We start from the raw sequence: 12,154 nt of genomic DNA, 5'->3' as shown, positions 1-12,154 counted from the left end.
TATCACAGGACAGAGATCAAACCTATTAGGCTATGGTACTGTCTGTATATACTTGTCCTTTGGATTCTGTATGATTGCCACATTGAGTTAATTATTTTAAAATAAATTTTTACCATGAAATTAGGTATACTACATTGAAGTAACACATACAAGGTCATATAGAACTGTTAAAAAGGATGAAAGATGGAATTCAGATGAAAGTGAGGAAAGATAGCTTAAAAAAAAAAAAAAAAAAGAGCTTACAGCAAAAATACAATACCTGTAACTGGAGAAAACTGGTGTGAACTCATTTTTGGACTCCCTCGATTCCTAGGAGATATCATTAAATTCTGCTGGTTGGAAGTTAAACCAGGACTACTGTGTGGTGGGCTACTTATATTTAACCCATAATTGTTGTTCTGATAGGCAGAGGACTGCATTCCGGGTCCAGAGTTCATTGGCCCCATACTACCAGGGCCTCCATATCGAGTGCTGCTCAGCTGACCCACTGCATTGGGATCTCCCATACCGTAGTTCCTGTTCTGCATTGGCATGCCTTGACCAGGTGACACGTTCATAAGACCACCAACAGAATTTGTGTTTCCGGCCACAGGTGTTCTGATGCTTTGCCCAACTGAATTTGGATTTGGCCGATATCCATTTTGCTCTCTGTAAGTTCAACAACATCCCCAGAAACCCCAAGAAAACAAATTAAAACCTTATTTGGAATCAAGTGCTACAAAAACAGAACAACATTATTAAATAATTTTCCAAATACTTTTTTGAAAAGAGCAGTGAGAATTCAAGCTTCCACAAAAGCAGAACTAAGCCATGCCACTCATTTGTTCATTACAGAAATGCTTGGTCCTTTAGGGAACTTGAATTATAAGTATATACAGTATCACCCCCTTCAAAAGGCTTTCATCAACAGTCATTAGTCAGATCTATCAGTTTAAACATCTTCCTTCTTTTACTCCCTTCCTGACTCAATGCATGACACTATTCTACTGTGCACACTAATGATGCCTTGAACCATCTCAGCTACTCATTTGTCAGCATCTGGAGGCACTTTAATGCCAGAAGCAGACAGATTCCCTCCAGAGTGGCATTTCAATTATTCTTGCAATCAACAAGAACAGGTCACAGGAAGCGCTATTTAAGGTACATTTAACTCTGAGTCATCAATGATGCATCTGAGGGAGTTTTGTTGTCTTTTTAATTGGTCTGCAATTAAAAAAGTAAGATAAAGCATGTAACTGAGCATTTTTATTTTTAGTGTTTCATCATTATAAATGTTAACCCAAAAGAATATTGAAGACATAATACAGCCTCCATGCAGGTAGTGAGGAAAAACCTCTCTCTTGACTGTGACTGTCTTTCTGCCACACAGTTAAGTTGGGAGCGTCAGTGTTAGGTTGACACATTTATGTGTACGCTATGCAACTCTGCTTCCCAAGTTATTTCTCCTCTGAGTTTTAATCAGATAAAATATTTTGGCACACTGTTTTTTCAGGTATCTTCAGGGTCAGATATATTTTTAAAAGCTACGACACCTAAATGACAAACAGACATGACTGATTTCACCTTTGAAGAAAGTGAGTAGAAACAAATCCATGGCGGTCATTAGTTACAGGATTTCGAAATAGTTTACTCTTGGTTTGTGCCGTCACTATAGTACCATCCGCTAAAGAAAACCGATACAATGGTGTTTCAGCATGACCTTGTGTATAAGCTGTAAAGGAAATACACAAGTATAGTTGATACTTAAAAGCCCAAGAATTATTAATATGAACTCTACAGATTTTTAACACAATAGCCTTCATTTGCTTAAGATGTTTTAAAAAATTAATAATTAAAAAAATTGCACACACTCCTAAGATAGATATTCAGAAAAAGGAAGCATTCCACATTTTCTCCTAGATTAGCGGAGGGAAGATAAAAGCAAACAAGATTATTTTGATGCTGCAGTATTTTGCCAGTTGTGCATGGTGAACACAAAGTTCTACATTTGTTAACAAACTTCCAAGGCTAGATTAGTAGGTTCCCACGGCTTCTCCTTGGGGAGAAGGACTAAGCAACACTTCAATATTAGCTGCACTATAATATACAGATAATTAATACGGAATAGAAATGAAACTTGGAAGCTTTCAGATGAAGTATTTTTAAGTTTCAAAGTTTAAAAGTTTTATTTCAATCAAAAAATTGTGCAAGCCATTGCTTTTAATCTGAGCTCCAAATTTCTCGTTAATTTAGGATTCATTTAATCAGTCAAGTTGAAGAACTTCCAATGGAATGGAAACTCCATTTTCTGCCAGTATGAGTTTCTCTCTATTTAATATCCCCTCAACTTGAATTATTTTGTGAATCCTTCAAAAAGACTGGAGTTTAGAAAACTTAGAAAATGCCATCGTTCTTGCTGAAGACAGTGACTGTACCTCACTTTATCTATCAAGGTTATCAAATAAACATTACAAAATACTTAACACTGGAACACTGAAAATATTTTGAACCCTTGTGTCTTGAATAAGAAAAAGGCATCAACACAACTGTTACCACTCTTAGTGAGCTATCCTTTAACAAAAGAAAGGATGAATTAAAATAAAAAGAAAGTCAAAGTAATGTTAAACAAAGATAACAAGCAAATGATAATTAAGGATTTCATGTTATTACAGAAATATAGCTGTCACTGTCATTGCTATATCCATCTGTGGAAAAACAGACTACTTCAGGCTCCCAGATCATGTATCTGGTATTTTCCATGAAAATTATCAAAATAGGCACATTAGAAAAACAAAATAACTTCCATCAGAATTCCTGTTTCTCAAGAGGTCATCCTCCTTCAGTTTGTTAATAGGAGTCACAGCAATAAACAAAAGTATGAAAAAAATAACATGGGCAGAATTTAGCATTTTTGGTTTTCAGAAAAAAAATGCAGCCACTAGGAGAGCAGTATGACGAAACAACACAAGCAGATTTTTACCTTCATGATAGTGACGTTTGTTTGACCATGACTGTCCATCATTATGGCATAAGAACCTCTGAATACACCGACGAATTATATCTTCAAAGCCAGGTCTCATGGAAGACCGTAATGAGTTTGTATCAATGTTGACAAGTTTGCCTGTAACAGGAAAGAAAATACCCACGTTAAAACTCTTTATGACTATGCCAATCCTTTTGTATAAATACGATACATTTCAGACGGCTCCAACTTCACCATTTCAATTGTTCATCAGCCTAACACCACAGTTTGAGTATGCAGAAGTTACTTTTATGAATTATCTGCCATGTGAGAATATGATGCTGCTTGTTAAATCATCAATATTCAAAGAGATTTAGATAACTGAAAAAAAGGAAGTTAAGCACCCACAGGGTAATGCCAGAGCTTTAGAAAACAATAACTTTAGTCTCTGGTTACACACACCCAAAGGATGGATACACAGAAAAATTTTTAAAAATACTGACCAACTACATCCATAAACAAACATCACAAACATTAACTGGCATTTGAAAAAGCCTCATTCAATTTAAACAGCATAAAGCACTTTAAGCATTAGCTCACACTGTACAAAAATACAAGCATTCTAAAGAACTTTTATTAGCTTCAGTTATGATTTAAAGTATTTCTTACGTGTAAAGAAAAGCACAGCGACAACCATTTGAAATGCTGCCAAGTTAAAACACAAGTAATGCTTTATACCAAGTTGTCAAACAATAGCAGACTAGCATAGAGACAGAAAATGCGTCCCACAGTTGTTGCTTTACCCCACTGCCAACAATGGTATATTACAAAAAACAGTTGGGAATTCTCAGTATGAATTCTGCTGGTCACTACAGATAGACAATTTATTTACATACTTGATTTATTTAAAACAAGAGCACATGGACATACACAAAAAAAATCCTTCATACCTTCATCTTGGGTACATTTCTCACCTGAAAGATCGTGTCTTGTAATAAAGCTCTCTGGATTTGTTGGAAATACCCTTTCTGCAGTTGTGATACGACGTGCCACACAAATCATACAGGACTGCAAATCTGTATTTAAAAAGGAATGTTTCTTCTTTCATTTCTCTCCCAGAAAAAGCATCTAATAAAATAGCTGAAGCATCTTTAGTTGTTAAAATAGAAGTATAGACAATAAGAATTAAAGTTTTTACATTCTGTTCCTACTTACTTAAAAATGGATTGCAGAAACTACGGATTTCATAACACATACTAAATACTGACCGCTTACTGGGAGATTTCTTTTGTGCACGCAGATTCCACAAAACTTCCTACCTTCCCCCTCTTCCATCATAGCTCTTGGCTGAGATAAAGCAAAGCACTGCATTGTTTCATATCTTTGACGCATATCCTGGTGGCTGCCTACATCTTCCAAAAGATCATGAGAGGTTTTCACCATCATCCGGCAGTTGAATGTATGACTCTTCTGTCTAGGTGTTTCATTGGTCCAAGCAACTCCATTAACTTAAAAGAACACAGTAAGAATTTATAAAGATTTTCAGATAAAATCTGAACTGATCATAACTGATTTTTCTTAATTTGAATACCTTATTCCTAGATTAGAGATTAAAAGAATATTTAAGGTGCTTTCTCAATATACCAGCAGTTTTATACTTTAGTATAAAATAGTAGTATTGAGAACCAAGTGAAAAAAAACCCTCCTTCCCTTACCAGACACTTTCAGTCACTTGAAGGAGAGCTGAAAAGTCATTCACATATTTAAAAAACAAGCGGCTCCCTCAGCTAGTCTTGTGGCTTTAGACAACATGTTCCTTTAGTATCCCTGTTTTAAGTTACAGGTAAACAAATCGCAAAGGCTAAAGTACAGTGTGAATTTCCAGCACATTTATTTCTGGCGGTGTGCTTTAGTAGAACACAGTAATAATTTTCAAGATTAACATACTTCTGTATGTCAAATATTCTTTGTGTAAGTAATTTGTTTTGCAAGGTTATCCATTACAAGTTGTTTTGTCCTTCTCTGATTGTTTTCACATAGCCTAGTAACAGTGCAGTAAGTCAGCTTTTATTACCTGAAGATTTAGGTAAGTTTTTAAGAAAGTCCTTCCGGTCCTCTTCGTGCAAGATACCATAGACACTTGTATTAACCAAATCTTCTTGTTTGTACTGCAGATACTGCGTGACATTTTCTGACACAAATACTATGTTCCCATCTCGATTTACAACAAACAGGAAACCATCCAATGCCTAAAGATTAAAGTGATAATATATCATATAAGTCACAATGCCTGATTCTGAACATAATTTAGTTTAAAAACTACGGGTGACAAATACGAAGTTAGAATAGATGCATTTCTTTTCAAGGGTAGAGCTGAAGTTTTAAATTTTTCTCTGAGGAAAACTGTCTCTAGTGAGGAATGATTTCAATATTAAAAATTAATCTGTTCATTTGTTATTCCATTGAACTCTTTCACGGTGATAACCAGCCTTATTGTTTCATTCTTGCTTTATTTGAACACAAGATAATGAATTTGTAACATTATTTCAATAGCTGGCAAATTGAAACAAGAAGAAATTCAGAGGAAACGTAGTAAGACGTGAACATGAAGACATTTCCACCAGCAAATGACGAGATAAGAGAAGAGGGTCTATTCATGTCTTAAAATACTGTATTTTCTTAACTGAAAGAAAAATTCAATATCTATGTAAAATAGTTAAGTTTCAAAAGTGCTTTTTAATGGACTTGTAAATAGGGGATTGGTTTTCTAGGCATAAAGGTATCTACTATGTACCTTTTTTATAATTATTCTTAGGTTATTTTACTTGATGGCAACATTTGTTTAAAATGCTTCACAAATTAGAAACACAAACTCCAATACACATCACAAACCTCAAGTCTTTGCAAAACCTCATCCATTTATTTTAATGGCTATCTCCTAAAGAAAGCAAAATATTCCTTCTATTACTAAGCACTGCTTTAGCAGTAATTTGCTAATGACTGCTGGAGAAAGTAAAGCACGAGAATATGAGAAAAAGTCAAATGCTATTCTTCTCTTTCATTCTACAGAGAATTTCAGCAAAATTAAGCAAACATGATAAGATTTTATTCCTGTCCCTTTCAAACATAGTTCTGTATAGTTCTTGCATACTATTTATTACTATATGATTGCAGGCTTTATTGTAATATTTTCACCTGCGTTAAGTATTTGTTCCCACAGGGATTTACTATAGGGTCTAATTTGTACTTGCCTGTAATAAAAGGGGTCCCAATGAATCCTTATCAATAACTCCTTGACCCGTAGAAGATACATCAGCTTTTTGAACATCATCATCATTAGAAACTGCTTTTCCTGAAACACCAAAGATACACTGCAGTAAGGCAACATTTCATTTGAAGGCCACATTTTAGTATTACAAGCCAGATTCTAGGAAGCATTTGAGTAAAGGCAAAAAAAAAAGCATGAATAAGAGAGGAAGTCTCATATATCATTAGTTGCCTACGTCCCAAAAAATTGTTGCGGGTAAATAATGCCAAACCCTTTGCTTACATAAACTGACTTGACAGTTAAAGCTAGATCAACTTGTTTTGTGAAAACTATTTCTTCTGCTGCTCTTGGGACCATCTGTCTGATGAATCCCTGCTGAATCTTTCAATGGCCATTGTACACACTCATTACACGTATCTCTTCCTTCTGGTTTTATTTTGATCATCTCATCATCGTTGGTCACAGCTTTCAGATGCCATCACCATTGTTCTACAAAAAGGCTTTGGCTCATGTTAATATATGTGTGCATGCGTGTGTATATATGTATACATATGTGTGTGTATATAATAAAATCATATTTTAAGAATCACAATATCCTAAATAAATTGATTGCAGGGGAAGGTGGAATGGGAATCCACACCAGGCAGCAGAAATACAGAAAATGAATGGTAAACTTTGTTCTGTGGTACTTGTTGGCTGGCTAAGCCAACCACAAGAGGAGTATACCATCCTAAGGGAAAATTATCACATACCTCTATAATGAAACAGTTATTACATTAGAATACATTAGATTACATTAGGAAAAAAAAATCAAAACCAGAAGTTAAGATGATTTCTTTTTAGAAATGTTTTAACATGTTTTCTAAAGATGTGGCAATTTACCAAGACAGGTAAAATATACACCATAGCTCACTTGATTTTTTTTTTTATTTTATTTTTATTTTACTACTTTCCTGTCCAAAGGAAATACATACACAAGAAAGCAAAGTCCATAGAAACATAATAGGAAAAAATAACAATAAAAATTAATATATCTGATTGGAAATGTGCCCCATGAGAAACTAGGCATTTTTTAAGAAATTAATTTCAAAGCATGAAAGTCCCTTTAAGCATGAAATCCCTTGAAGTGAAAGGCAACAGTATGTATTCTTCATACCAGTGAGTAGCTGGCATATTGTACCAGCTGATGGTACAATATCATCTGATTTTTGGTTTCTCTGTGGACTATCTCACGCTTTCCTAGTATTTTCAGGAAACTGATAAGGTCATACAAAGTTTTAAAGCCCTGATTCCCAATAAAAAAAGTGATGGTAAGTATTTGCTTACTTTTAAACAGAAAATTATTTAAGGCATATTAAAGGTTTGGTTCAAGTCAAAATCTGAAGACTTTCTCAGTTACATACTATTGTGAAGAACAGGACTCAATTTCCCAAGTAACTACTACTTTGGAAAATGATTCACAAGGAAACTGTACCTTGCTCTTTTATTTGTCGAATCTGTCTCACAGTTTCTTTTAAAATAGCACATTTGTCTGGTTTGACATTGAAATTGTCAATGTCACTCAGATTAGCAGATATCAGTTCAGCCAGTTCTTCAATGTATTTGCTTTCCTGCTCACGCCGACGCTTCTCACCACTGCAGGTCAAACTAGGAATCAAAAACATCATTTCACATACTTACATACCATCATATACAAAAGCTGTCTTCACTCTGTGCACTTTCATGTACTTCATGTAACACCTACCTATTAAACCTTGGTAGTAGTTATTCTTCCAGCAAACATAAATCTGAAGGGGGGAGGGGGTGTTTTGTTACATTGTTGTTTGGTTTTTCTGGGTTTTTTATTTAAGAATTTTAAGTACAAATTTATCTTAAGAGGATAGGAGAAAGTTCCTTATCCAAAAAATCCTCCTGTGATTGCTCTCTCGATAAATTTGAGGAAAAGAGCAATTGCCTGTTATAAAAATGTAACACTCATCCAGAAAGTATATTTTAAGCATAAAAGTTACTTTAGATTTGTTTACCATTTATTAGACAAATGAAATAGAATTTTAACATTCTATGAAATCCCTTCAGTTTGCTTGTAATGAGATGACTACTGAAGATGATATCTCAGAGAAATTTCTAGGCATTAGGGCCAAAATGTCATCTCAACATCCAAGGAAATCAGAATCCCAGACAACCCAATGTTGCTGGATAAAGTCCCTCTCTGAAATTCCTTTTCTTACATAGATTAATGTGCTGAGTAGAGACACTGTCTACAGCCTAAACCAACAGAGAGAACAGTGTCATATACAGAGGAGGAACAGGATGACTCAGGTGAAAGGGATGGGCACACTGAGGGAATCAAAAGAATGAATATTCTTTGAGAAGAAACCAAATGAAAGAGTTAGGAAAGTATGCATGGACCACTACTGGAGAAAAATGCATGAGAAAGAAGGGGCTTGAAAGATACAGAAAGCTAATGAAGGGTGACAAACTGAAAAACAGAATTCCTGAATGGACAGACAGACACTGGAGAAAAGGAAACAGAAATTGGAATGGAGGACACTCATAAAGAGATACTGGGATACGGTGGGAGAATCTGAGGATCACATACACAGTCTGTTGCATGATGAAGCTAATTACCATGGGACAGTGGGGACATACATAAAAGGGAGAAATATGAGTACACATGACACCTGGTATTTTGGTGAAACTCCAGATAAATTTAATAAGGGTTACTATTCTGTGGGAACAAGAACATGAAAGGATAACACAGAACTCAATGTGGTGGAAAGCAATGAGGTTGGAGGGGACAGAAAATCGATTCCTTCAGATCACGATCTCTGACAGAGTGGAGTGAGGGGCAAGACAACAGCATGGAATGCCAAAATTTGAGATGAGCTTGCAAAGAACTAGTGTGGAGAAACAGAAGTCTAAGAAAGCGCTCGGCCTGCTGCAGGATTCTATGCTGACCATAACCACCTGAAATGAGACTTGCCAAATCAATTACCAGATATAAGATGCTGCCTTTGAAATTTCTGTGAAGCAGGAAGTTTTCTTTCTTTTGCCTTGCAATCACAGTTTCAAACAGTGATTCCTTATATGTTCACTCTATTAAGATTTCCGCAAGAGTCTAATTATAGAGCATAGTTCATCAGCTTTGGCATATCTACACATAATAGAAAAGTTTTGCATCTTCACAACAGAAGCTGGCCTAGAGAATTTTTCACCTGAACAAAATTATTAATTAGAACTTACTCTAAAATGCAATGAAAACTTGAAAAATGTTTTTAAGAACTCAAAATACAAAAAAGAGAGAAGTTTATGTAAACCTACCTTGCACCTGGTGTATCACAGGGCAATGGCTTGCGCTTCCTTGACTCATTGGTTAAGCTATCCAAGGAGTTTTCTCCTAATCCACTCATCTTGACCATGCATCAGCAACTAAAAGCAATAAAATAAGAATTGTGAATGAACCTCTCAATAATTTAAAATGCAGAGAATTTATCCAGATAAGTTAATTTCTTTTTATTAGATTTATGAGTCAGTATTTTTACTAGAAATCCATATACTTTTTTAGTATTAAAAATAATATTTAGTTACTAATTTTAAAAAATCTATTTTGTGTCTTGCCAAAACGTAAGTTTACAAAGCTTTATATCAATGTAAGCAAAAATAAATGTTAAAAATGCATTTAATTTGATTCAGAGATGTTCAAAGTTTTGCACCATAGTACTGAGACCACTGTAAAGCTCCAATTTGCCCGAAAATAGAAAGATTCTCAGGGTTTTAATGTATGTTTAGATAACATGAAAAGAAACTGGCAAATTAATATGTTATGCCAAAATGTAGTTAAATACTAAGGATAAAGTTAGATACCATTAAAGAAAAAGGCAAGTGATACTCTAAAGCAATGAAGGATGGGTGACCAGAACACTGAAAATACAGTAATTTTGAATAAAATTTCCTTTTCTCTATGCTCCTTTTTTCCCTTCATGTAATCTAACCACTGCAGCCACAAATAATTTTCATCCTTAGGAGTAAATCAGTGAACTTAAAGGAGAGTTTCACACTTGGCTCGGTATAACAGATTACTATTACCATCTCTAAAGAAACAGGTTATTATAGTCTTAACTTCATATCTCCTGCTAAACTTTCTACAATGAACACAGTTTTCTAAAACTCGAGGACAAGGCAAGCAAAGACTTCAGAACTTTTTCAACTCTATTATAGCTTCTGCAGCAAAGACTGGGCCATAACCCAGTAAAATAATAGGTTACTTTTGTTAAAGTTTAGCTATGTTAAACAAGCCTGGCAGATTAGATATCCATGACACTCATCTCCCCTCACCCCCAAGAGAAAAAAGAAACAGTCACAGAGGAGAGAAGACAACTATACCAGATCTTGCTATGCTACAATCAATGACATGCTGAGGGAGGAAAAAACCCTTTTTAATGTGTCTATACTGTTTATGTAGCCAGAGTATTTTAGAACTTGATTAGAACTGTAAAATAGTCTAATAATTTGTATTTTGGTTTTTGTACCACAATGACAACGAGACACATCTGGGCAGTTAGAAGTTTAGCGTTATTTTATCCTTTTTACAGAGATTTCCAAATTAAATGTAAATTTAATTTACTGCAATCTATTTCAGACTGCAGTTCTTTACCCCATACAGCAACAACAGTAACTGGTCTTAAACATTTAGGTAAGACAGTTATACTTGTTAGTTGGAGAGAAACTTTTCCATAACATATAACCCAGGCACTAATAAATTTTTCAGGAATAAAAAGTTCTTTAAGGATCTCCACAAGCAAAACCCACCATTACTACAGTTATTTTAAAAAACCACAAAAACACTGGCTTAGGATGACCAAATCCCTACAAGTTGGTGATCACATATCACAAGCACAAGAACTGACAGACACGCTTTCATCTAAATGAAGTTTATGTGATGGTATCAGAGACTTGTAGCCAACTGACTTGAAGCAGCTCTGCAGAACAGGATCAGGGCACCCTGGTGAACAAGAAGTTAGTTAAACACAAGTCAGCAGCCTACCCTTGCAGCAAAGAAAACCAACTCCTTAGGCATCTATTCAACTAATTGCTTCGAGGACAAGACATCTAAAGAAAAAAAAGAGAAGTGCGTGTATTACTTCTGACATACTAACCTTGACTGATTGGGATTTTTGCTTAATGGCTTTTTGTGACAAAAAATTAATACTGCTTTAGTTCTCTCTAAAGGCTAAACTGAAAGGGCAAAGACACAAGAACATATTTGCATGAAGCAGCACAGGGGTTGCTTGCAATACTGTTATTGCAGGATGTTAGCTATGGGTGGAGAATGTAAAAGGACATTCTTCTCACAGCAGTACAGACCTTTGACAGCTTGACAGGACAGAGGAGTGCTGGCTGCACTGAGGAGCAGACACTGGATTACTCTGGCACGTGTACAAAGCTCAGAAGTAAAATGGTATCTCTTTAAAGCCCAAGTTCTCTTTGCAGCTAAGCCAATGTTACAATGCTTAACATAAAATTGTATTCATAACCAATCCTCATCTCAATTGATAAGCATTAGGAGAGGAAGGATAACATACTTTGCACATCACAATAAAATTAAAAACAACAGTAAAACATAATCTTGCATTTGAAATAAACAATTATAAAAGATGCCTAACTCTGTCACTATGGTCATGGACTGCACAGAGAAGTTGTTGATTTTACATCTAAATATTTGATACAAACCTAGGATGAATAAGATAAAACCCAATATACAGAGAGATAGAAGAACATGCCTGAAGTCTTTTATTCAATCATATATTCCTCCACGGCAAAAACCTCTCAAAAACACTTCTAGTGGCCCACCTTATGTGAAGTTCAAGAAAAATACAGGGTTACGCCACTAGATGACAGTATAGCTCTGACCAACTGCAGGCATAATATTTTCTTCAATTAAGCAG

General features: G+C 35.1%; 1 protein-coding gene across 2 annotated transcripts in view; it reads right to left on the bottom strand.

Annotated features, from left to right (window-relative positions):
- The window catches only part of NCOA3 (nuclear receptor coactivator 3), an 84,740-nt gene that overhangs the window by 15,156 nt on the left and 57,430 nt on the right, over positions 1-12,154 (bottom strand). For both annotated transcript variants that reach the window (XM_075768815.1, XM_075768816.1), the window contains 9 exons: positions 9,531-9,638; positions 7,684-7,856; positions 6,193-6,293; positions 5,016-5,190; positions 4,261-4,449; positions 3,916-4,017; positions 2,960-3,100; positions 1,564-1,711; positions 260-648 (listed from right to left, as the gene is read on the bottom strand). In XM_075768815.1, coding sequence (XP_075624930.1) covers positions 260-648; positions 1,564-1,711; positions 2,960-3,100; positions 3,916-4,017; positions 4,261-4,449; positions 5,016-5,190; positions 6,193-6,293; positions 7,684-7,856; positions 9,531-9,628 — 1,516 coding nt within the window. In that variant the 5' untranslated portion in view covers positions 9,629-9,638. The remainder of the gene's footprint in view (positions 1-259; positions 649-1,563; positions 1,712-2,959; positions 3,101-3,915; positions 4,018-4,260; positions 4,450-5,015; positions 5,191-6,192; positions 6,294-7,683; positions 7,857-9,530; positions 9,639-12,154) is intronic.

The sequence above is a fragment of the Balearica regulorum genome, chromosome 16 (genome assembly GCF_011004875.1).
Source record: "Balearica regulorum gibbericeps isolate bBalReg1 chromosome 16, bBalReg1.pri, whole genome shotgun sequence".
NCBI classification, from domain to species: Eukaryota; Metazoa; Chordata; class Aves; order Gruiformes; family Gruidae; genus Balearica; species Balearica regulorum.
Note: the sequence above shows the minus strand (reverse complement) of the source record. Positions and strands in the feature narration are given on the sequence as shown.